Source organism: Mustela nigripes, chromosome 16, assembly GCF_022355385.1.
Source record: "Mustela nigripes isolate SB6536 chromosome 16, MUSNIG.SB6536, whole genome shotgun sequence".
NCBI classification, from domain to species: Eukaryota; Metazoa; Chordata; class Mammalia; order Carnivora; family Mustelidae; genus Mustela; species Mustela nigripes.
This window is the reverse complement of record NC_081572.1, coordinates 22,708,478-22,733,731: the sequence shown is the minus strand read 5'-3', so window position 1 is coordinate 22,733,731 and position 25,254 is coordinate 22,708,478. Positions and strand designations below refer to the sequence as shown.

The 25,254-nt window shown below is 60.0% G+C and overlaps 1 protein-coding gene across 5 annotated transcripts in view; it reads left to right on the top strand.

The window, feature by feature from the left end:
• The window catches only part of ARHGAP23 (Rho GTPase activating protein 23), a 78,637-nt gene that overhangs the window by 26,169 nt on the left and 27,214 nt on the right, over positions 1-25,254 (top strand). For 2 of the 5 annotated variants that reach the window (XM_059380151.1, XM_059380150.1), the window contains exons 2-12: positions 6,929-7,090; positions 9,606-9,639; positions 10,846-10,944; positions 11,079-11,157; positions 11,352-11,406; positions 14,511-15,675; positions 17,328-17,483; positions 17,715-17,826; positions 18,002-18,059; positions 19,275-19,418; positions 24,578-24,895. In XM_059380151.1, coding sequence (XP_059236134.1) covers positions 6,929-7,090; positions 9,606-9,639; positions 10,846-10,944; positions 11,079-11,157; positions 11,352-11,406; positions 14,511-15,675; positions 17,328-17,483; positions 17,715-17,826; positions 18,002-18,059; positions 19,275-19,418; positions 24,578-24,895 — 2,382 coding nt within the window. Of the gene's footprint in view, positions 1-2,879; positions 3,061-6,928; positions 7,091-9,605; positions 9,640-10,845; positions 10,945-11,078; positions 11,158-11,351; positions 11,407-13,238; positions 13,355-14,510; positions 15,676-17,327; positions 17,484-17,714; positions 17,827-18,001; positions 18,060-19,274; positions 19,419-24,577; positions 24,896-25,254 lie in introns of those variants that run through there. The other 3 variants (XM_059380153.1, XM_059380152.1, XM_059380154.1) reach the window with 3 other exon arrangements.

Below are 25,254 nucleotides of genomic sequence, written 5' to 3'. Positions count from 1 at the left end.
ATCCCCCCCCCCTCTGGGACCCACCCCACATTCCTTTCCCAGAGGAAATGGGGGAGGGGGCTGAGAGGCTCCCCAGACCTGTAGAATCATCTATTCAAACTCTGTACAACCTTCCAGGCCCTACTGTGTGCTCTCCCTTCATGACACCCCTGTGGAGGCAGCTGGGCAGAGGGGGCAGGGTAGGGAAAGGGCACGTTTGGGTTGGAAGAGACGGGGACCCTCTTGCTGCCCAGCCAGGTTAGAGGGCAGGAAGTGGACATCATATATGGTTTATCATCTCCTAGGTCTCTGAACACAGGAACCCCGTGCTGCTTCTCTGCCTCGCCCCTCCCTGTAGCCCTCAGAAACCTCAGCAGTTTCGAGGGAAGTGGATTCCTGATAGACCCACAGCAGCACCTGTTGGCCATGAGAGGCTCCGTGGGGCATGAGGGGGGAGAGTAACCCCATTTCCTCAGAATCAGAGACTGGGCTTGCGGCAAGAAGAGAGGAAGCCAGGCAGCTGGAAGGACCTACTGGCTGCTTACTGGGAGAGCAGGCCGGACTCTGAAGGAGGACATCCCTGAGGCTCTTGCCCTCTGTAGGGGCCACAGTGTGTGACAGGGCTAAGGACTGCGTGTGGAGGGGCTCCCAGCTGGTCTCTGAAGGCCTGACCTTGGTGGGGGAGCAGACAGGGAGGCACAGGACTGACAAGGGCAGGAGTGACCCTGACCCAGTATCCTTGGTTTTCCAGTGATGGGGGGGGGGGGGGAGGCTGCTAATGGAGATGCCAGGTCAATGCTCCCCCCCTGACTGCGGTTCTTTCCCACTCTGCCCCTAAGCTCTCCTGACTCAGCGCCCGTGGCAGCCTTGCTCTTCCCGTCCGGCTTCCGCCAGGGTGGGGGTGGGGGTCCAGCTCCTGCACAGGGGGCCCAGCAAGCGGCAAACAGGAAACAGGAGAACAAAACCCGCTCCCTGGCCCCCACTCGCCTGCCTCACCCTCACCCTTCCTCCTCCCTTCCTCCTCCCTCCCTCGCTCCTGCCCAGCCCAGTAGTCCTCTAGTTTGCCTCCCTAGGTCTGGGGCTGGCCACATTCCTCTCCTGCCCCTCCATCTCCCTCCCCTACCGCCTCCCACCCCAACCACCGTGATCCACCACCGTGGCTGTCCAGCAGAGGACACAGGTGTTGGGTGGGGACAGGCAGGGGGAGGTACCCCTTCTGCAGGGCCCTCCCTTTGGTGGTTGCCACTCAAGGGCCCAGCCCTATGGCTCTTCCTCCCAGAACTCCTAGATAAGGGAGCAGGGTTGGGCTGGAGGTGCTCCCCTACCGCCACTGCCCTTCCCTGGCTGCCGGCTAGAATTTAGGTGTAAGATCCAAAGTTGGAGTGAGGGGCCCTGGGCTTGGAGTTCCTCGCTTGCCATAACAAGCTAAGCGCTCTTGGGCCTCCATCGCTTTCCCGGAATATGGGGTCATAGCCCTGGGCCTGGGCCACAGTGAGTGGCTATGGTAAAAAGCACCCTGGGAACCATCCAATAAGGCAGCCATGGTGGCAAATATGCACCTACTAGCCAAGGCCTCTGCTGGCCCCACCCGGGAAGGGGCCTGGGGAGAGAGAGCCAGGAAGGGGAGGCAAGCAGGGTCTGCCATCAACATGGGCTTCCTGTCTGACTCACAAGCTGGGGTGGGGGGTTGGCGAGCTCGGCGCCCATTGTCAGCCTGGACGTGGCCCCTCTGGGTGGAACTAATGGGCAGGGGGTCCTGGGGAAGAGGGTTGCTCGCAATCCCCTACCAGCAGTGGTAGGGACCCCACCCGCAGCTTTAGGGGCTATCCTAAGTCTGGTGTGGGGTGTTAGGAGAGTCGGTCTGCTCTCAGTGCTGGGCAGTGTGTGTGTGTGTGTGTGTGTGTGTGTGTGTGTGTGTGTGTGAACGGTGGGGTACAGCACCTATGCATGGAATGTGTGTCTCTGGGCGATGTGTGCATGTTATCTAGCTGCCTTCCTGGGGGTCTCCTGGGGTGTGTGGCTAGTGTGTGGGTGGGTAGGGGGGGCGGGGAGGCGTCTGTCGTGCTTTTAGAAACACAGTGGGTATGTTTGCAAATGTGTGTGTAGGGGGTGTGGGGGGCATATTTGCGTGGGAGGGTGTCCAAAGCATGTATGGAAAGGTGTCCCCCCACAACACATATGTTAGGGGAACAGTGCGTTTATGTGGGGTCTGTAGATGGAGGGAGAGTGAGTGTGAGTATGTGTGTGGATGGGAGAGTAGGGGCTGTATAGGTGTGTGTGTGGGGGGGGTCTGTACAGGGTGGGTAGGTGTGCTTGTACATGTGTGCCCGAGTGAAGGTGTTTCTTGGGCACGTGAAGTTGGATGCACGGGTGTCCTGTCGAGTACAACTCTGCGTAGGTGTGGGCCTGGGCACCGTGTGAGCTTCTGTCGTGCGGGAGGGTGAGGGTGTGTGTGTACGTGTGTGCCCGTGGCCGGGGTGTGCGGCTGCGCGGGGGCGCTGTGTAGTGCTTCCCGCGAGTGTGTGGGTGTGTGTGAGTGTGTGGCATCGGGGCGGCCGCGCACAGGGGCCGCCCCGGAGGGGGAGGCGTCTGCCGGGCGCGACTCGCCGGCGTGTCCGGGCTCAGGCGCCTTCTGCGGCCGGGGAGGCGCGGGAGGCGCGGAGCTGTGCAGCCGTCCTGCCGCCGTCCGCGCGGGCCGTCCATCCCCTCGGGGCCCCTGGGTCCCGGACCCGCGGCTCCGGGGGGCGGGCGGGGACCCCCGGGGCCCGCCTGCCACCCGGGGTGCCGAGGACGCCGCCGGCTGGGCGCCGTGGAGCCTTCAGGGTCCCCTGCGCTGCGCGCCCCGCTCCGGAAGCCCGGCCCGCGGCGCCGTGTGGCCGGGGCGGCGGCCGGGCCCTGGGGCCACCGCCGGCTGCCGCGCTCGTGGGCAGCGCCGTGTGGCGCGTGGAGCGGGCGGGGGCCCGGGGCTGGCGCTGGGAGCGAGCCGTCGGCGTGGACTGCAGCGCCCCGGAGCCGCGCTGTCTCTGGCTGCCCTGCCTCACCCACAGCGATCTCCGCGCACAGGGGCCGCGCAGTGCCAGGGTGAGCGCCACGGGGCTGCGGGACGAGGGGGGCGGAGAGCTGGACTGGGGCCTCGTCCGGGTGGGTGGGGGGTGCAGTCGGGCCACCAGCTCCTTGGGCTCTTTGAGCTGAGTGCGACCTGCATTCTGGGACGGAGGCCCCGGAGTGGGGAGGGAGTGAGGAGCTGGAGAGATGTGGGCTAGGGTGGCAGGTTGTGGCTGGGAACTTCTCTGGGGTTGCTGGATGTGGACCTCCCAGTCTGGGGGGCAGCCTCCAGTGGCTCAAGCCTCTGGGTTTACACGCAGTGAAAGTATGGAAGGGACCAGGGTTGTTGGAAGAGATGCTGGGGCACAGAGTCCTGAGGAGTTTGCTGGGCAGGAATCCTGAGTCAGGCAGGCAAGGGTGTTAGTAAGTGGAGTGGAGGGCATCGTTTGGCCATCTCCCTGTTAGGGCAAGTGGGCACAGGGCACAGGAGGGCTTCCTAGTGGGCAGAGGAGTAATGAGTGATCTCAGGGAGAGGACTGACAGGCATGGAGATAGGGGGTGGGGACAGTGTATCTGCTGTCCGGGATCGACCAGGCTGGTAGGGCGTGAGTCACAGTGGGCATCGTGCCCAGCATGAAGGCTGTGCTCCCGCAATGACCTCTTTATGCTACTAGCGGGGAGGAGCAGGACTCCTGGGTTCTGGTTCCTGGTGTTGCTAACCTACCACGTGTTCTCTGTCTCACTTGTGGCCCTGGGGCCATCTTCCCTCTTCCCACCATCAGCTGGCATTTCTGGATGTCTCTATCTGGACCAGGAGAGTGGTAACCAGTGATGTCCCCGTGTCCCCCCGAGTCTCTCTCTCTCCACGTCCCCTTGTCTCTGTGCCTCCCCCAGAGAGACAGAAGAAGGGATGTGTGTGAGCTGAACCCCTTCCCCATCTAGTTGCTTTTCTATTCCCAATGCTGACTCCTTCTCTGTTCCTGTGTCTACCCCCTCACTCCCTGTCAAGACGAGAGCCAGACCCCGTGTTGTCCCAGGTCAGAGGGGAGGAGAGGAAATGTGTGCATCATAGCATGAAGGATTGAGGTTAAATCCAAGGAAGAACTTCCCACAGGGGCACCACCAGATCTAGCTGTTGATGGGGGTTGTGTGCTCTTCAGGCAGGGGTGTAGTGCCTTAGACGGCAGGGGGCGGGGGGATTCCCACATGGACATTCTCAGGGTGGAAGGGATGGGGGAAGGGAGACTGGGAGGAAGGAAAAGAGGAAAGGGAGAGGCAGAGACAAGGGAGGGGGTGCCCGTGGGGCTTGGGCCAAGAAGGGACCTGAGAGGAGAAGGCCTGCCCCTTGCCCTGGGTTACAGCCAGGCCCCCAGAGAGGGGCACCCCCAGGCCACTGGCTGCTCAGGGCTGGATGTGTGCTGGGGGGGGGGGGGGGGGCGTGTGGGGACCTGTCCCAGCCACTTCTCGTCACTGGGGCAGCTGGTGGCTTAAACCATAATCCAGGACACCGGCAAAACAATGGGCCCTGCAAAGAGCCTCATCTCTGAGCCTGGGGGGGAGAGGTGTGCAGGGGAGGCAGCTAACACTGGGGAGGAGCAGGGGCTTCGGTAGGAGCAGGCAGGGAAGATCCCCAGACCCTCTTCTCTCCCCCATCAGTTCCTTGCCACATCAGCAGAGATAGAAAATCCTGGGGATTTCTGACCTAAGCAGAATTCCCAGAGAATTTTCTCTTCTGGACTCTTCAGACAGCCCCATGGGGGGTGTGGGGCTCGGTGGAACTTGCGGGGGGGCTCTAGCTACAGGTGGAAGGAGCCAAGGGTCCATCTCTAGGCCTCCTGCCCCATGCCGGAATCCATGGAATGCCATGGCTGCCCGGACTGGGGAGCACCGCCGGGACTGGGGAGTTCTATTGCTTGGACCTCTCAGGGGAATGAGGGCTCACAACCTCATCTGACGAGCTTTCTAAATGGATATGATTGGAATGATTGCCCTGGCCTGGAGCCTCGCTCAGGCCCCTGTACCTTCCACCTGGCCATGTTTGCTGGGACTACATGAAGCAAGCCTCCCCCCTCTGTCATGTTTTTCTTTCATCGTCTGAGACCTGACAATCCACCCGCTCTCCCAAGTCTGTGTAACTGCGGTCCCACTTTCCACCCCGCACAGAAGTCCCTAGTGAGGACGCCTGAGTGGCTCAGTCGGTTAAGCGTCTGCCTTCCGCTCTGGTTGTGATCCCAGAGTCTTGGGATCGAGCCCCACATGGAGAGAGAGAGCCTGGTTCTCTGTCTCCCATTCCCCATTCTCATACGCTCTCTCTCAAACGAACAAACTCTGAAAGAAAAAAAGAAAGAAGGAAAGAAAGGAAGGAAGGAAAAAAGAAATCCCTAGCAAAAGGGCTGGGCCCAGGTCTGTTTTCCACCAGAAGTGTGAACAGGCCGGGGCAGGGATACATGAACGAGTGTCTTAGTATCCGTTCATTGGAGTGGCAAATTTGAACTTTCTCTAGCTGTTAGACTGGGGTGGGGGGTAGAGAAAGGGACTTACTGGGAGGCGGGGGAGGGGAGTTCTCACCCACTAAGCCCACTGACTTTTTCCCTCTCCTCCCAGTTGCCTTTGTTCCCCGGAGGACTCCTACCTGGTGCTGGTGCTGGGAGGAGTTGGGGGTTGAGGACTGTTGAGGGTGGGGGTAAAGGGTTTCTTGCCCTCTGAGGTTTGGATGAGGGTCCTCAGATAGGTTAGGATGCCTGCAGTTGGGGGTTAAAAGCCCCAAGGGAGGCATCCTGGCTTTTCACCGTCTTCTCCAACTTGCCGTCCACCGCCCTGGTCACACGTCTGTCTGACACCTTCCTGTCACCCACCTTCCCTCTCTGCGTCTGAGCAAGGAATCTGAAGAGAGAGCCCTCTCTCAGGGGGTGTCTGTGTTGTTGTCCCTCCTGCTCCAGAAGCAGACCTGTGTGCCTGGTCTTCAGACACCCTCTGCCAGGTCATCTTGGGGAATCCCAAGGATTGCATCTGGTCAGCCAGAGGGCAGTGGAGGGCCTCCCCAACCCCCCCCCATCCGGTTCCCCTCTTGGATCCCCACGAATAGCCAGGCCTCTGGCTGGGCTCCAGAGCCTCAGGAAGTCCCTTTGGTTGTCTGGGGTCTGGGCTGCTCCCTTGTAGCTCTAGTCCCCCACCTGCTGTTGCTGCTGCTCCTGAAGGATGCATGTTTGCGCTCCCGTCTGTCGGCACGTGCGTGTCTGTGTGTCTGCAGCATATGCCCGGGGCCTGTGTTTGTATGTATGTGCTGTGCAAGACCCTGATTGTGTGCGACTGGGTGTGCACATGTCTATCTAATGTAAGCGTGTGTGTGTGTTTGCTCTTCTGTGTGTCCGTCCTTGTGCACCTTTGCACAAGAGTGTGCTTTTCTGGGTGTGTGCTGTTCTCACTGCAGGAGTGCATGCTGACGTGTGTGTGTGTGTGTGTGTGTGTGTGTGTATGTCAGTGTGTGTCTGTGTGTGAGTGATGGTGCAGCAGGCAGCAGTGAGCGTGGACGGCAGCAGGCACTTCCCCAGCAAGCAGTCTGTATGTGCAGTTCCTGGAGCATAGTAGGTGCTCAGTAAACATTTGCCAAACTGACCTGAATGAGAATGTGGTTGGCTGGGGAGACTTGTTTGCCTGGAGGCAAAGGTGACCTGTGGGGATGGAGGGGAGAGAAAGAAAGAAGCAGCTTTGGGCTGCGGAGGGTGGGAAGGGAGTAAGGAGGAGGGGGAGGTGGGGAGCAGGGGAGGGGGCCTGGAACCCCCCAGGGCCCACGCCCCCCCCACCAGCTGTCCCCCATCTCTCCTCCTGGCTGCGGGAGGCAGCGTGCAGACTCAGGGGCATGGGCCACATGGCCACTCAACCCTGTCTCCCTGTGCTCCCACAGCTGCCTCTGGGCCCCAGAGATGGGTGCTCCCCGGGGCGCCCCCTCCCCTGGCAGGGGCCACGGACACTGCTGCTGCACAAAAGTCTCCAGGATGGCTTTGGCTTCACCCTCCGCCACTTCATCGTGTACCCACCGGAGTCAGCGGTGCACTGCAGCCTGAAGGTACCCCCACCTGGTCCCGCCAGCCCTGGCCCCACCTGAGGAAGCCTTAATGGGGGGAGGGGAGATCCCTTTGCCCCGCCCCCTCCATGGCTCATCTTCTGTGGCCTGGAGGGAAGGAGGCTCCCAGAGAGGCAGGGACAGCCCTGGCTGGGTCATTTGCATTGTGTGAGTGTGGACTAGCTCCCTAACTGCTCTGGGTTTAGTCTTCCCAGGAGAAGGGGTGGGTGGATGGTTCTGGGCGAGCCAGGACGCTCATGCCCACCGCCAGACTCTTGGCCCTTGGAAGGTGAACAACCTTCTATCTTCTCTGAAAGGTGGAGATCCAGGGACTCTGTGTTCTTTTTGGCTTCTAAGCTGGGTTCGTGGTTCCCCTCCCTGGCCCAAGCTCTTGGGGAGTTTGTCTCCACACACCTCTGGCACTCCTGGAGTGTCCCCGTCTGCTCTGGCCTGGGCTCTGTGCTCTGGAGAGCAGCGGGCTTCATGGAGGGTGCTCTGGATTCTAATCCCGCTAAAGCTTTTACCTCACTGTGGACCTTGAGAGGGTCTCCCTCTCCTCCGGGCTCCATCTCTCCTCCCACTTGACCACCAAAAGACCTTCTGGCCCTCACTTAAATGTCAGGCTCTCTGAGTCCAGGAACTGGGGCTGCAGCTTGGGCTGAGCGGTGGAGGGCCTCCCTGCCTGGGAAGCAGGCGCTCAGGGGAGGCAGGCGAGGGGGCCCCAGGCAGGAACCAGGGCTCCCCTGGAGGGCCCTGCTCCCTCTCCCACCTGTCTCCCAGCAGGGGAGGAAACAGATTTATTTTGGAGTCAGTGAACCCTATTCTCCTCTTCCCTCCGGGCTGGGACCAGCTGTTGGGGGCTGTCCCTTGGGGAGCTCAGTCCCACCTGCCAGAGAGCCAGGGCCTTGCCTGTGTCTATGAACTTGCTTGACTCCGTGTGTACAGCCGGGTGCGCATCTATTGGTCATGAGTATGTGTGTTTGTCTGTCTGTATCTACGGATATCTGTAAATATGCATCTCGTGTACACGGCCCCGTGCGCCCTCATCCGTGTGTGAATCTGGAAGCCCCTGCCTAAAGGATTCCCATTGGCTGCAGCCGTGCTTAAGAGTGTAAGCCGCAGGTGATGGTATATAAGAGGGAGGGGCACAGGCCCTCCTTGATGCCCAAGGGCCCCAGCCTCCTAGGTCCCTGGGACCTCCAGTCTTTGCTTTCCTTCTTCTCTAGAATGTCCCTCTGCCACCTTCTCTTGGGAGACCCAGCTGAGGGGTGAGTGGGACAGACACAGCCTGAGTGGTCGAGGCTGGGTGGTAGGCCTGTGTCAGAGAGACCTCGCGCATGTGGGGTGCTGGAAGACCACAGGCAGGGCTAGCTAGGGACAGGCTCCATCCAATTTCCAGATCTGCCCAGGGCTAGGAGCCCTCGGGGAGCTCAGCGGTCTAAATGCATCTGTCTGCCCCTGCCACCAGCTCACTGTGCTGTCAGCTCACATCAGCAGGCAGGCACGCTTCATGTGGGGAGGGGCAGGGCCCAGTCACCTTTCTGTCCCAGCTGGGGTGCCGGAGAGTCCTGGGTTTCAGCCCTACTTCTGCTACTGCCTCTGAGTGACCCTGGACAACTCATGCCCTGTCATCTGCGTGGATGGATGGATGGTCTGTGGAAAGTGGTAGATCCCATGACGCCCAACATCTCATCCAGCTCTAGTGTGCCATCCGGTGGCCCTGTCCTGTCTCCTGACCTTCTCTCCTCCCTCATTTCTGTTTCCTCCCCAAATCCATTCTCTCCTTCTCACTACTAGGCTGATCCCAGGGGCCTCCCTCATGGGTCTCCTGGACTCCATTTCTTAGCCCCGCTAGATGCTAGAATCCTCTTTCCTAACTGGTATTTCACATCCACTCTCTCCCACCCAGGAACCTTCACTTGCTCCCTCTTTCTGTCCTTTCAACCCCGAAAGCTTTCGTCTGACTTCTGGCACTTGCTGGTGTCACTTTCTTCCTCCCTCGGCTCAGCTGATCCAGTCCCACAAAGGCGCTCCTCCGCTCCCCACAATGCGCTCTCCCCTCCCTCCTCAGACTTGCCTTAAAATCCCTTCCCCCAGAGGGGTGCTAATCAGGCCTTCCCTTCCATTCTCTAAGAGCTGATAGCCACTGTTTGCACTTGTCCTCCCTGCTTATCTGTGTGGGCCTGGATCCTCTCTGTGGGTTAGCCTGTTTGGAACTGCCTCCATTGGGCTTTGAGCTCCCCAGGGGTAGGGGTCATGGGTCCCCCATTGGATTGGGGGCTTTCAGATGGCCGAGGTACAAGGCTGTGGGATCAGCAGTCACGAGAGAGGGTTCGTGTTACTGGGGAACATTCCCTGGGACTTGATGCCCCCACTGACACCCCCCCTCCGGGGGGTGCTGGGCTAGTTGCGGGAAGATAAGAGGGAGGCTGCGGGTGGGGGAGTTCGAGGGTCCCGCCCAGGCGGAGCTGCTGAGGGCTGGATGGAGGGCCCACACCTACCTCTCTGTCCCCTGCAGGAGGAAGAGAATGGAGGACGAGGAGGAGGAGGAGGTAAGGAGTGGTGGGGGCAGGTCCTAGGGCTGGGGCTGGGGCCTGTCCTCCAGCTTCTGTTTCTCCCCCTCTACCCAAAGTCAGCCAGAATTTTGCTGTCCACCTGTACCCCCCCCAACTGTTGTTCCAGTCTTTGCTTTTCCCTATGTCCACTCTGGATATCTTCTCTCTCTCTCTCTCTCTCTCTGGATCCTTCTTTTCTTTTCTCAATTTCTCTCCCTCTGGGCCTGCATTCCACACTGGGAGTTGGGGGTGCTCTGGGGAGCCAGTGGCTTTCTAAGACCTGGCCCCTGACCCCTGGCCCCTGGGAGTTACTCCCAGGCTAGAATGAGGCACAGACAAGGGCTGCAGAGCCAGGGGGCTGGCGGTACGTGAAGCTGACCAATGGCTGTCCTCAGGGGTAAAGATACTGGGCTTCTGTTGGGTGTAAGGGGACCCCTAAGGTCTTTATCTTTTCCGATGAGGGCCTGACTCCCCTGGCTGTCACCCTTGCTAGCCCCAAGGGCCCCATTCCGCCACACAAGGTATTCAAGACGGGCATCCTTCTTTCTCTGCCACTGGGGCTTCTGTGGGGCAGCCATGGTGACAAAGTCTCCTTGAGTCCCCATCGCGGAGGCCCGTAGGGATGAGGGCAAGAGCCAGCTGACCTAGAATAGACCTATTCCTCTGATGGAGACAGCAGCAGAGGATAATTGCTGGGTGTAATGTGTTGTCCAGAGAGGGTGAGCGTCCATCTCGGGAGCTGGAGGGCTCTGCTTAGAGCGCTGCCCTGGGGAAGGGGTACGAGGGAGGTGTGGGCATTGCGTATCTGAGCTGCAGGGCTGTTCATGGGTCTGTGGGTGTGGACGTTCTGCCCCCGCTGGCCAGGGAGCTCCAGGAGGGCAAGGCCCACATCCCTCTGTCCATCTGCCTGTCCTTATTAGTCTGCTTTCTGGCACAGTGCTGGGGCGCGAGGGGCATTTAAGGAGTGACCCTGTGTGTCTGTTTAGGTTTTCCTCCATGTGGGTTTTTGTTCTCCCAGGGGTGTGTCCTCTGGTCTCCCCCCACCACCCACCCGTGCATCCCCATCTCTGTGAACGTACAGGTCCACATCTGTGTCCGTGTGGGTGTGATCCTTCTGAGTGTATGTCCCCTGTGTGTGTAGCTGCGCATGGGTGTGACCTTCAGCAGCTCCCCTCCCCAGCTAACCTGGCTGATGCCCACCAGGACCCTCCCCCCGGCACCACCGCCTGGAGCCCATGGATACCATCTTTGTCAAGAATGTGAAGGATGACGGCCCTGCCCACAGAGCGGGCCTGCGCACAGGTGAGCTGCCTGGATTTCCCGGTTTCTTATACTTGCCTGGGTCTCTTCTCCCTACCCTCCAGTCAGGATGGGATTCTCAGATCCAGGCCGCCCCCTTGGCCTGCTCACACTGCGACCCTGCCCCTCTTTTCCAGGAGACCGGCTGGTGAAGGTGAACGGGGAAAGCGTCATTGGGAAGACCTACTCCCAGGTCATAGCTCTGATCCAGAATAGGTGAGCGCCCCCTGCCTCCCTTCTCCTGTAATAGCTCCCAGCCCGCTGCAGGAGGCCCTGCATCCCACCGCCTTGACCCCACCGCCTTGACCCCACCACCCGAGGGGGTGGGGGGGTGTCATGGCAACCAGGATCCCTGTTCTCCCAGACCCTGTTGCCTCCGCCTGGCCTGACCCCCTACCCTGTCTCTGTAGTGATGATACTCTGGAGCTCTCCATCATGCCCAAGGATGAGGATATCCTCCAGCTGGTGAGTCTAGTCCTGCTGTCTGAGGTGGAGGGCCCCTGGGGTCTGGGGGCACAATACGTCCCTTCTCTTTGGGCCTCCTTTGTGCATTGGTCCTTTTGGGAGGCACATTAGAGTTTCGGGGGCAGCCCCAGCCTGGCATTGCCCAATCGGGGCTGCCAGGCCCATCCCGGGGCTGGGGCTGGTTGTTGCTTCATTCAGGGCTGCTGTCTGTGCTGGGGAAGGGGGAGGCGCTGGCCTTGGCAGGCCAGATTCCTGCCAGGGCATCTGAAAGGAGGGTGGCCCAGCGGGCCCTGCCAGACTGGCACGTTCTCATCGGCTCCCAGGAGCCTGTTTTCCACACCCCTTCCCTGCCTGGCCCCGTGTGAACTTGTCTCCTATAGCTGTGTCCCCACATACACGCACACACACATACACGCACACACACATACACACCACCCCACCTTTGAGTGCTGCTGTTCGTACAACACGCCACACACCACTCACTGCGCACACACAATACGCTAGATACACAGCCACACAACACAAACACCACGGTGTCCACCCTTCACCCCGCTCCCCCTGCGCAGTCACACACTGCCCCAGGCCCATGCGGCACCACACCCATGGCCACAACCCCACACCTCCTCAAGCCTCCTGGGACACAAACGTCACACCAGCACAACACACTTCGGGGTGTCACAGCATGTGTACCCCAACTTACCACCACATGCACACTCTGACATCACAGAGGCTTGCCATGGTCACAGCACGTGTGCCCACAGACACCACGGCCTGTTCAAGCCTGGTGTGCCAGCCCCGTCACCCACACTGACACTCTTGGGGTGCACAGGCCAAGTGCCCCTCCCCCTGAGCACTTCAGCAACACCCAGAACCCGGCCCTGGGCGGCCACACACAGAGCAGGCGCCCAGACTGCATGCAGGGTACCCTGCACTAATTTGTGTCCCTGTCTGCACACACACACACACACACACATACACACGCCATCTCTCTGGGCACCCTGACCCCAGTCCTGGCCCAGAGCCCAGGCCAGTCCTCTCTGCCCAGTATCCAGTTTCCTGATCTCATGGGTCTAAGCCAGATGCCAGCTTGCTTGCCCCCAAGGTCACTGCCCCCTGGGAGAAGGCCGAGGGCCAAACCCAGAAGGCCCTGGGAGCCGCCGGGCTGGCCTCGGCCCTGGATGTGCTCGCATAATCCCTGTAATCACAGTGCCATGCTTGGCACCATGCCCCTCTGGGAACCTCCACCCTCTGACCTGGATTGTCCCCTGTCCTTCCTGGGGAGGGGGAGGTAAGTCTGGAAGCTGAGAGAGACGTGGATGGCTCCCCACAAGTCTCAAAGGCCCTGCGGGTACACTTGCCCCAGGCTGAGCCCTGCAGGAGTGACAGGGCAGGATCTAGGGCTCCCCAGGATCTCTCCCTGCCAGGGCAGAGGAGGGCTGGGGTGGGGAGAGGGGCCGCCTTGAGCTGCGTTAGCTGTGTTAGCCAGAAGTTCGAGTTCAGGCGGGCAGGCAGCCCCAGATGTCAGCATCTGGGGCCCTCTGCTGGCCCCCCACCCCATCCTAGGCCAGCCAGAGGGTGGGGCCCAGGCATTCCTGTGGTTGGGAGCCAAGGCTGGAGGCCAATGGGGCCGCGGCAGCTGCTGACGCCACCGCCGACGCAGCGAGGCCCCTCCACACCCATCTTCCCCTCCCTCCTCCTCCTCCCGCCGGCCGGAGAGGGGGAGAGAGAGAGAGAGAGAGAGAGAGAGAGAGAGCGCGCCGGCCGGGGGGGGCGGAGGGTGGCCACAGGGAGGGCAGCCTGGGGGTGGGGGGGAACGGAGGCTGGGCTGACGCTGAGGTCGGTGGGGGTTAGCCCCAAGCAGGGGGGAGGGCGGAGGCTGGCGGGGATGCTGCCGCCACCGCCCTGATGCGCGGAGCCCGGGGAGCCGGCAGGATGGCAGGAGGGAGAGGTACGTGAGTGTCCCTGGCTGGGTGTGTGGGTCTGAAGGGGGCTGAGTGTGTGTGTGTGGGGGTGTGGTCTAACTTGTCCTCATCACATGATGTGTGTGCCTGGGACCGGAGATAGAGTTATTTGTTGTGTCTGTGTCTCATTGTGTTTCGCTCTGTGTGTGTGTCTTTGGGTGTATATTTTCCGGTATCTCCTTGTGGTGTGGCACGCACACGCGGGCGCCCAGTGTGTGTGTCTGTGTGTTTCACCCTCCCAACCTTTGATACTTCGCCCCGCGATAGCCCCCTCCGCATCGCCCCCCCCCCCGCCCCCGCCCCCGGCACCCGTCAAGGGCCAGGCTAGGCCAGGGCCACAGGCCGCTGTCCCTGGGGGCTGCCTCCTTTTTTGGCTGGGCCTGGGCGCGGGCCCTGTCCCTCCTCAGCAATGCAGCGTCAGCCTCAGCTCCCAGTGCCAGATTCCAGGCCTGGGGTGGCAGAAGGTGGCCCAACGCCCCTTTGGCAGTCTGGCCCCTCCCCCAAGCCTGGCCCAGAGTGAGCAAGAGGTGGGCAAGTTTCTCCTCACTCCGCTGGCTCAGGAGTCAGGCCCCAGCTCCCTGTCCAGGGGATGGAGGGACAGCCGGGCTTTCCCAGCCCCCGCCCATCCCCAGCCCACCCCACTGTGGACACACCCCTTAGTCGGTTTCCCTCTTGTCTCCGGCCACCTTGGCTGGTCTCTAATGGGGTTTTCCAGCTCTGCCACAGAGGGACCGTGGGCACTGTTGGATATAAGGAAGCAGGGAGGCGGCTGAGGCCAGCATGGGGGGGGGAGGACCCCAGAAAACAGATGTTGGAATGTTTGTGGCTAAAGGCAGTCCTTGTCATAAGTCTTCGAGAAATCCTGGCTATTTCTCCAGTGAGAGAGAGAGAGAGAGAGAAAGACTGTGTGTGTGTGTGTGTGTGTGTGTGTGTGTGTGAGACTCTCAAAGGCCTCTAATTTCTTTGTTCTCTCCCTCCCTTCCCCCGACTCTCTTTGGAGCATGCCCTCCCTCTTCCACCCACTCAGGGCTTGGTCCTTTCCCTCAGTCCCCGTCTCTGGGGTCCTGACCTCCCAGGGCTACTATAGTTCTGCCCTGTGGGACTCGTCCCACCCTGTTCACCTGCCTCTGTGTCCCCTGCCAGGCCTACTCCCAGGATGCCTACCTGAAGGGGAACGAGCCGTATTCTGGAGAGGCCCGAAGCATCCCAGAGCCGCCCCCAATCTGCTACCATCGCAAGACTTACGCCCCGCCAGCCCGGGTCTCTGCCTGGGCCACTATGGTGCCTGAGCCCCTGTCAGCGCCGCCCAGTGACCCCCGGAGTCCTGCTGCCTGGAGTGACCCGGGGCCCCGTGTCCCTTCCGCCACCCGCACCCATCCGGACAACCCTTCCTTGGGGATGAGCCAGCCCCGCCCCAGCCCTGGTGCCTTCCCCCGCCTCCCCTCGGAGCCCCGGACGCCCCGTGCCTTCCCCGAGCCTGGCGGCCGGGTGCCCCCCAGCAGACTGGAATGCCAGCAGGCCTTGTCACACTGGCTGTCAAACCAGGTACCCCGCAGGGCCGGGGAGAGACGGTGCCCTGCCATGCCCCCCCGGGCCCGCAGTGCCTCCCAGGACCGGTTGGAGGATGTGACTGCCCACCGCCCATGGCCCTGCTCCACCTCCCAGGGTGCCTTGAGCCAGCTGGGTCAGGAAGGCTGGCATCGGGCTCGCTCTGATGACTACCTGAGCCGGGCCACCCGCTCCGCCGAGGCATTGGGGCCGGGAGCACTGGTGTCACCCCGTTTTGAGCGCTGTGGCTGGGCATCCCAGCGTCCGTCAGCCCGCACGTCTGCCTGCTCCTCCAGGGACCTTCCTGCGCCCCAGGCCCAGCCCCCACCTGGCCTCCAAGGCCTGGACGACATCGGGTACATTGGATACCGGAGCTACAGTCCATCATTCCAGCGCCGGACTGGCCTCCTGCACGCACTGTCTTTCCGGGACTCACCCTTTGGGGGGCTGCCCACCTTCAGCTTGGCTCAGTCCCAGGCATCGTTCCCACCAGAGGCCTCCGAACCGCCCAGGGTTGTCCGCCCAGAACCCAGCACCCGGGCCCTGGAGCCTCCTACCGAGGATCGTCGCGACGAGGTGATCCTGAGGCAGAAGCCTCCCACAGGCCGCAAGGTCCAGCTGCCCCCTGCAAGACAGATGAACCTTGGGTTTGGTGAAGAGTCCCCAGAGCCAGAGACCAGTGGGCGAGTAGAACGCCTTGGCAAGAAGGTGGCCCCTTTGGCCACCACTGAAGATTCTCTGGCTTCCATTCCCTTCATTGGTGAGTGATGGTGCAGGTGGCTGTCTTGGGAGACTTGGTCCTGGGTGCTGGGCTGTACCCCACCCACCCGTCATCATGGGCAGAACTCTGGGTTGAGTGCTGATGGGACCAGTCTGTTTTCTCTGTCTGTCCATCCATCCATCCATCCTTCTGTGCTGTCTTGAATCCTTCTGTCATCCTTTCTTCTGTTCATTTGTCCTCCAGCCACCTTTCCTCCCTCCCTCCCATTCTTTCTTCTCCCCCCTTCTCTTTAGCTCTCTGTTTTTACTTCCTCCCGTCTTCCCTCCCCTCTCTCCCTCCCTCCCTTTTGTCTGCCCACCCACCCACCCATTCCTCAGTTTGCTTCTTTCCTGCTCCCTTTCTCCTCCCTCCCTTTGTTTGTTCGTTCATTTCTCCCTTCCATCCCTCCATCCTTTCTTTATTCTGCCCTTCCTTTGTTCCTTTCACTCTTCGTTCCTTCCATCCACCCTCCATCCGACAAATACTTCTGTCAGGCACCGAGCGAGGCTCTGTGCTCTCCTGGAGTGTGTGGTCCCACGGCAGGGACAGGTGATCAGATGATCAGATGATGGGACAAGAACAACCCCATGGAGTGTGTGTGTGTGTGTGTGTGTGTGTGTGTGTGTGTGATGGGAGTATAGCGAGTTCTAGGAGACAGAGAAGAGTGCCATGGCCTAGATTGGGGCGTGGTCACCAAGGAGAGAATCTTGGAGAAAGGAGATTAGGGCTGAGACTTGAAGGATGAGAAGGAGTTAGTCAGGGGGGAACGTTCTGGGCGAGAATAGACTGTGAAGTGAGAGAGGCCGGGTGCCCTTCCAGGCCATCAGAACAGGGCCAGAAGGGTCATGTCAGTCCCTGGGGAATTTGGACTTTATCCTTAGAGCAGAGGGGATGCTGAAGGTGTGCTGCCTGGGGAACAGATGTTGGATAAGGGAGAGGCAAGAGTGGAGAGGCCAGCTGATTCCCAGGTTTCTGGCCTTACTAGAGGGTTGTGCCTCACCTCCATATCGGGAATGAAAGTGAGGCTGAAACCACTCTATTGTCCATGAGGATGCAGGATAGGCTGGATCTAGGGGCTTGAGAGAAAGACCAGATGCAATATCATGAGACTGGGAGCCAGGAGCCGAGAGATGGTCCCTGGAGCTGAGCGTGCTGAGCTCACGCTGTGTGAGCTCCTGGGAGTGAGGGGGAAGAGGGAGAGGAGACCTAGCCCCGGCTGGCCTTCAGTCTGAGCAGGCAGACACAGCCTTAGTAAAGTTCCTGGTCTGGGGCAAGAGGTAAAGCCTTTATTTTCAAACTACTCCCAGTCTGAGGGAGAAACATAGCACCTGTCTTCAAGGAGCCTCCAACTGATGAAGGGAGACCATCTTTATCCTTAAGAGACCCCTAGTCTAGGAGCCCAGTCTAGGGAGGGTGGCTCAGTCTCTGGCCTGGGTCACACCTCAGTGTAAAGAACCACCCCGTCTGGGAGGCAGGGGCTGAGCTCACAGTCTGGGGGTGTGGGGGGAGCCCTTGGCTACGGGCATATTGCTAGCAAGGCCTTGGAGGGCTTGAGCACTGGGGATGTGGGCTGGGCCTGGAGGTGAGGCTGGGGATGGGGTGGGCAGGTTCAGCTTTGAGCCACCTTTACCCACCACTCCCTCTGCTTACAGATGAACCCACCAGCCCCAGCATTGACCTCCAAGCCAAGCATGTCCCCGCCTCCGCCGTGGTCTCCAGCGCCATGAATTCAGCCCCTGTCCTGGGCACCAGCCCCTCCTCCCCAACCTTCACCTTTGCCCTTGGCCGCCATTACTCCCAGGACTGCAGTGAGTGCTCCCTGAACCCCAGCTCCATCCTCTCCCTCGCTGTCTGGTCCTGGGTGGGGGGTCCCTGCTGGGCTACTGCTACCTCATGTCTGGCGTCTTCCTGCTGGCTTCTGCTACCCCCGGGGTCCCCTAGGCAGAGTCATCTCCTGGCCCAGCCCAGACGGGAGGGCTGCGGGACCCCACACCTCACCACCCTGCTGACCCTGTGGCCCACCATGGGCGGCTTTGCAGGCAGCATCAAGGCCGGCCGCCGTTCCTCCTACCTGCTCGCCATCACCACAGAGCGCTCCAAGTCCTGCGACGATGGGCTCAACACCTTCCGGGAGGAGAGCAGGGCTCTGAGGTGAGGACGGGCCGCGGCCATCCTACCTGGGGGTCAGCACCGCCACCCCCTCTGGGGGTCCCCTACACACCAGGGCGATGAGCTCCCTCCCTGAAAGGCTCCAGAGCCTTTGGATTTAGGGGGGAAAGTCCTAGCTGTGCCCCCCACATCCCTCACACTCCGTTCTCACACACAGGCGCCTGCCAAACCGAGTCCCCAGCCTGCGGATGCTGCGAAGCTTCTTCACTGATGGGGTGAGTGGTGAGGGCACGCATGGGCGACAGTGTCGGGGGGCTGGGGAGTGACTGCTGCCTCAGCCGCGGAGCCCAGTGACCGGACATGGTCTCCTCCAGCTCCCGTCTCCCCTTCTCCAACTGGGCCCGATGCCCCTGGTGTGGCGTCCGTCATCACTTAGAGACACCCACGCCCTTGCACGTGAGGCCATGGCCCTTGCCGTTCCCCCGTCTGGAACACCCTTTCCACACACTCCCCTCCATAGCCCCGTGACTCACTTGGTTACTTTCTTCAGGTTTTTCCGAGCTTTTCTGAGGGTTTAGCCTTCATCCCTGTCAGGTCATGCCTCCCTCCAGCTCCTAGGTGTTTCTCCTCAGTGGTCCTCCGGTGACACGGTTTATGCATCTGTCCCCTTTCTTGCCTGGGTCCCAGCTAGAATGTAAGCTCTGTGAGGACAGGGATCTCACTTGGCCTCCTTGCTCCCTGTGGGGACCTAAAGCTGCCCGCACTGGGTGGCATCGGGCATTATGTGTGCGGCATCTTCAGGGGACAGGGGACATGGGCAAGGAGGGGGACCCAGGACTGAGAGCAAAGGACAGGCTGGAGTTCCCAGGCTCCACACCTGGGGATGAGTGGGGACTCAGTTCTGAGATGGCCCTCCCTCTTTGTGATTAGGGACAGACTGGAAGAGCCATTTGATTTCAAACCCTCGGGATCTGGGATCTTCGGTTCATTTGACACCTTGAGGCCATTGTCACCTGGTTTACTCCTTATCACTTCCTCTGCTTACTTAACTCTCCCTTGACCTGTCACTTCTGTTGCTGGAGTCATGTTGACACTATCACTTCCTCTGTTTAACTCCTTGTGGACATGACTACCTGCTCCGTGAACTCAGCCTCTGTTGATGTTTCTACTTCCTGTTTATTTAACTCCATGTCGACACAATCACTTCCTCTGTTTCCTAAGTTTCCTCAAGTCTATAAAATGACGGGAGGCTCCAGATTGGCTTTTCTAGTGTGGGGAGGCATGGGGTCGGCAGGTCATGGCCTTTCCTCCTTTCTGGCTTCCTCAGCGCATGCGTCCTGTGACCTCAGTGCAGTGGACCAGAGAGGGCAATCAGGGCCCCTGAGACCACACAGCACAGCAGCCTGCAGGGCTGCGCCAGGCCCATGGGGCTCCTGGCATGCTGGCACCGTGGCAATCCCCCTAAGTTGCCCTCCGTTGTCTCACTGCAGTCCTTGGATAGCTGGGGCACTTCCGAAGACGCAGATGCTCCTTCCAAGCGCCACTCGACCTCTGACCTCTCAGACGCCACCTTCAGCGACATCAGGAGAGAAGGCTGGTTGTATTATAAGCAGGTCCTCACCAAGAAGGGGAAGGTAAGGTGCTTGCTGGGATGAGATGGAGGTGGACGGAAGCTGTCTCCGGCAGAACTCTCCAGCTTCTGCACCCACCCCACAGCCTCTGGAGCCAGAGAGGCCAGCCAAGGCTGTAGCGTGAGGTCTGGAGATTAGAGGTCAGGAAGAACTTCCTGGGGGACCTAAAGAACTCATGAAAAGGAGGTTAATCAGAGAGATGGGCTCTGTGGTGCAAGGGGTCCGGTCAGCATGCCTGAAATTCGGACAGAACCATCCCACAGGGAGCCTTGGCTAGTGGATCACCCCAAAGATGGACACGGGGACTCAGGGAAAGGAAGGGAGCAAGGCCAGGGCGATTCTCTTAGGGGAGCTGAGGCCCCAAAAGAAGGCAGAAGTCAGCCTTTTCAGGGGTCTTGCAGGACAAGGAGCGATTTTAGTCTCTATCCTGAGGGCCACTGAAAGCTCCGGGGCCCCTTTGATTCGGCTTCCTGGGGAATGAATTAGAGAGGGGCCGAGCCGAGGCGAGAAGACCAAGTAAGAGCCACTGCAGCAATCCAGGTGAGCGATGAACATGGCTGGGCCCGAGGGTGGCAGGGAGAAACAAACAGGATCCTGATGCGAGAGGGCGGGGCCCCTGGGTCCTCGGGGTGGGGAGGCCATTCCAGGCCGGGTTGTGGCAGAGGAGGAAGGAGGAGACGCAGCCCAGGCAGATGGGAGCAGAGTGGTTAGCATAACGCTGGGCTTGGCCCTTGACAGCATCATGCCTTGCTGGGGCAGCTGGGATGACTCAGCTGTCTATGACTCAGTTTCCTCATCTGTAAATAGAGCTAACAACAACCCCTAGCACACATAACCCCATTGCTGAGGATTAAATGAGTTAACCTGAGCAAAAGTGTACCCAGGGCCTGGCCCAGGGAGCTCGTCTTCTGCTGTGGTTGGAATTTTCCGTCCTGCCTTTTAGGTGTCTTGTACCTGGGGAAGTCACACAGACTTGGAGTTCCTGCCCGGCCACTCATGGCCAACATCAGGCTTTGGGCAGCCCCTGTAACCCCTGTGCCTCACTTTTCCAATCTTTAAGATAGGGACATTCTGGGTTATTCTGCACCCTGGGCTGGTGTGAGGGGAAGTGAGCCGGGGAGGCCAGGCGGGGCAGACATTCAGCACTGCCCTTGTCCAGTCCATGGTAATGGCGGAGTTCGTGGTAAGCTCCGGATTTGCGGTCAAGGTTCTGGGTATTTCATGGAGAGGGGGCCAGGCCAGTCCTGCCCTGCTGGGGCTGAGGATGAGCCGAGAAAGCACATGGTTGCCAGTGTGTGACTGTTAGAGGGGATGAGTGGAGCAGAGTGGTGTGTAGGAGGTGACCCCAGTCTAGGAGGGCTGCAGGAAGGTGTCCAGGAGGCTGTGACGTGAAGGGTATGTGAGAATCCACAAAGCAGGGGGGGGGGGGTTGCCCAGGCAGTGGAGACACCCTCCTGGATGGTCGGTGGTGGGGGAGCAGAGCGGAGGGTGTGCTAGGTGACTGCGAGCCAGGCCGAGAGGGGGATGTTGAGGTGGGGAGTCTGGCGCCTGCTCGCAGGACCTCACCCCCGACATGGCAAGCCTTTGCAGGGGTTCCAATGGGGGTGGGAGGTATGTGAGCCTAGGAGGCAAGGGTCATGCCCGTGACAGGAGAAGATAATGGCTTTGCCGTTGTCCAGGTGAGCGAGAGTGGGGGCCCTGACCAAGGTCCTGGCATGGGGCCGACAGGGAGGGACAATTTGGAGAGATTGCAGAAGGGATGGCCTGGGCTTGCTGATGGCTAGGTGGTGAGAGAGGATAGAGGAGGCAGCTGATGGCTATGGGGGTGATGGGGCCTTCCCCTGAGCCCCAGGGCCCTAGCGGGGCAGGTTTGGTGAGGGGTCACCTAGGAGGGAAGCAGGGACCAGCTGTGTGGTCTGACGAAGGGGAGCCAGGGTGGACAAAACCTGTCAGCCCAAAGTTGGAGCCCCTTGGAGGGCCTGGGGAGAACGACTGACTCCTGGCCACCAGGTAGCCTGGCCTCCAGCTCTGGATGGCTCCTGGCAGGCCCAGCACAGTGTCTCCTGGGCAGGGAGGGGAGCTGGCCTCTTCCTGCTCACTGATTCGTTCTAGAGGACAGGGCCTTCCACTCCTGGCATGGCCAGGACCTGTTTCCCTTGTCCCCTTGCTGCTGTGACCTGGGAGTTAGGGGAGGGGTCTTCAAGTCTGCTGCAGGCCATTATTCTGTCTGGGGAACCGATGGCCAGCCAGCTGTTATCTGCTCTAGCAAATCCAGTGTCTCTTGGGCGACCTCCATCTAGCCCCCAGCTCCTTTCAGAGGCTATTCTGTCGGGCAAGGGGGAACGGGTGTCACAGGTCCCTGCAGTCACAGACCTAGCGCATGAGCTGGACATAACCTTGGAGACCCGCTAGTGCACTTTTCATTTTACCAATAGGGAACACTGATGCCAAGAGAGGGGACTTGACTTGTCCAAGGTCACTCAGCTAGTTTGGTCTCACAGGGGCCCCTTGCCACCACCTCACTCTGATACCAAAAAAAAAAAAAAAAAAAAAAAAAAATCCCCTGGAGGGCCATGCTGTCTCCTGCTCTGACAGTCCTGCCTGGGACCAGCAGCTCTATGGTGGTGGGCAGGGCTTGTGGCCAGATGGGGCTGTGTTACTGCCGAGGAAACTCCTCACCTGGTTTGTTCGGAGGGCAGAGGCCCATGGTGGGTGAAGAGGAGTGGGTAGACCAGGAGCCCAAAGAAGGGAGAAGCCCTTGGCCCAATGGGAGGAGATGGAGCCCCTGCCTTCAGTGTGCTCCGAGGACGATTAATTCGTTTATTCAGTGAATTTTGAGGAGCTTTTACCCTGTGCCTGTGGGTGCTCTAGGCTCTTGGATGTGGCAGAGGAGAGATAAGCTCCCTGCCCCCAGGAGCTTACCACTTATTGGAGAGATCCATATCCTGCGTAATGGGAAGTTGCAGTAAGCACCCCGGGAAAATGAACTGGGTCACATGATGGCCTTTATGTTTGCAGGTAACAGGGAGCAGGCTTTAGAAAAACAGGGTCTATGAAGGCCTCGCTGAGGAGGTGATATGCGTGACATTTGAGTTCAGGCCTAATGGGCAAGAGGGAGACCACACAGAAAAGTGAGAAAAGAAGTTCCGGCCAGAAGGAACAGCGTGATCAAGGGCCCCAAGAAAGGAAGCGTTTGGCCTGTTCACTAGAAAAGGCCCCTGTGTCCTAACACAGCGAGAAAGAAGCCGGTGGAGAAATCGAGTTTGGAGAGGGAGGGACACATCACAGAAGTTCTTAGATTTGATTGCAGTGGGCGGCAGGAGCCCAGGATAGGGTGCTGAGCAGGGGAGAGGTGGGATCTCATTCGCATTTCTGAATGGTGGCTGCAGGGACGCCTGGGGGCCTCCTTTGGTTAAGCATCTGCCTTTGGCTCAGGTCATGATCTTGGGGTCCTGGGATGCAGCCCCATGTCTCGGGCTTCCTGCTCAGTGGGGAGTCTGCTTCTCCCTCCAACCATCCCCGCTCTCATGTTCTCTCAAATAAGTAAATAAAATCTTAAAACAAAAAAATGACAGCTGCAGGGGCGCCTGTCTGGCTCAGGCAGTCAAGTGTGCAGCTCTTGGTCTGAGGGTCATGGGTTCAAGCCCCACGCTGGTTGGAGAGTGGATTATAGGAGGCAAAGGTGGGGACTAGGAAGGTTTGTGTAGTAGTGCAGGTAAGAGGGGTTGGTGGTGTGGACAAGGTGGTGTAGGTAGCAGGAAAGATGGAGACAGGTGGTATTTTGGAAGCAGAGCAGCTGTGCCCTTCTGATGGATTGGATGTCAAGGGCGAGGAAAAGGGAGGGGTCAAGGGCAACTCCCAGGTTTCTGGGCATCTGGGTGGATTTACTGAGCTAGAGAAGTTGGGGGAGGGGTGCTGTGGAGAGTAAGTTTGATGACAAAAAGCAAGTGGCCCATGGGGAGCAGGTAGTATGCAGAGCACCTAGGGGACAGCAAGTGGGGACACTGAGCAGGGAGGTGCAAGGCTGTGGCGGGGGGAGGAGGGATGCCAGACCAAGGATACAGTTGGGAATTTGGGAAGTACCATCAGCAGACAGACAGGATTTAAAGCCACAGGCACAGATGACATCATGGGAAAGGCGTGCAGGGACAGGGGAACCCAGGAGAAAGTTCTGGAGGCCCCCCCCCCCTTTAGGGCAGGTTCTCAGCCTCAACTCTGGTGACATGGGGGTTGGATGATTCTTAGTTGTGGGGGGGCTATCTTGGACATTGTGGGGGTGATTAGCAGCGTCCTTGGCCTCTCCCCACTGGATGCCATAGGACTTCCCCAGGTGTGACAACTGAAAATGTCTCCAGACAGATGTCCCCTGGGCACCATTCACCCCTGTCAAGAACCGTTGCTGTGAGGATGTTGCGGGGAGGGAAACCAGTGAAGGAGACCGAGAAGGAGTCATTGGAATTGGGAGGAAAAACTGGGACCCTGGGCGAAGCAGAGGCAGGGGCCAGGGATAAGACCTGAGTTGGCTGGCAGTGGGCACTGATGGGGTCCCGGATGACAAGAGAGGGTTTAGAGAAGGAAGGAGCAGCAGGCCAGGCCACATGTCTCAGAGGGGTTAAGGAAAGGGCTGGGGAGGTCAGAGAAGCTGCCACTGGCTTCAGCAACACAGGGGGCCCAGGCAGCCAGGATACTGAGTAGAGCCTTGAGCCAGAGGCGGAAGAGCAGGGAGATCAGGTGCCCATGGATGACTCTTGACCTGTCTGGCTGTGCAGGGGCAGTGTGTGGACTAGGAAAGGTTTACAAGGATTTTACCTAAGGTGGACCCCGCTGGGCGGCCAGCTTCTGTGGGGCATTGTGGGGGGGGCCGATGCCCCTAATGCTACTATTGAAAGATGCTAGTGTTGAAAGGAAGGTTGGGGACCCTCTGGAGGTGGGGGTTGCACCGAAAATGATGGGTGGGGCTGTCCAGGCAGGGAAGGGGCTGGGCAGGAGGGGTGTGTGCCAGGGGCTGGGACACCACCTCTGTGGCTGCCGGCAGCTCTCCTCTGGGCCCCTCTTCCTGGCCCCTCTTCCCCAGGCTTTGGGGTGGGGCGGGCTGGCCGGGCCTCTCACACCCGCCCCCCTCCCGTCTCTCCCCCTCCCCCTCTCCCTGTCTCTCCCTGCAGAAAGCTGGCGGCGGCCTGCGCCAGTGGAAGCGGGTGTACGCCGCGCTGCGGGCGCGCTCCCTCTCGCTGAGCAAGGAGCGGCGGGAGCCCGGGCCGGCGGCGGCGGGGGCGGCGGCGGCCGTCGCAGGTGAGGACGAGGCGGCGCCCGTCTGCATCGGCTCCTGCCTGGTGGACATCTCCTACAGCGAGACCAAGAGGAGGCACGTGTTCCGGCTGACCACCGCTGACTTCTGTGAATATCTCTTTCAGGCTGAGGACCGGGATGACATGCTGGGCTGGATCAGAGCGATCCGAGAGAACAGCAGGGCCGAGGGCGAGGTGAGGGCCCGACCGCCCATCCTAGGCCAGGGGTGGCAAAAAGCGAGGGGAGGGGGGCAGGGAGGCCCCTCACCTGCCAGTGTACCTTGTTAAGCTCTCTCAGCCTCAGTCCCTTGTCCATGAAGTGGGCTAACAGGAGTGTACCTCGCAGCTCCCCACCCCCCGGGCTTTCGTGTGAACAGAACATGCAGACGGCGGCTCCCAGAGCACCTGGCATCCTCCGGGTTCCCTGGCTGGCAGGAACCATAATAACTGGAGGAATGGCACTAATTATTATTATTATTATTATCATTATTATCATTATTAATTATTATTACCGCCTTGGGCGGGCTCTGGCACAGAGAGGTCAGCTCCAGGCC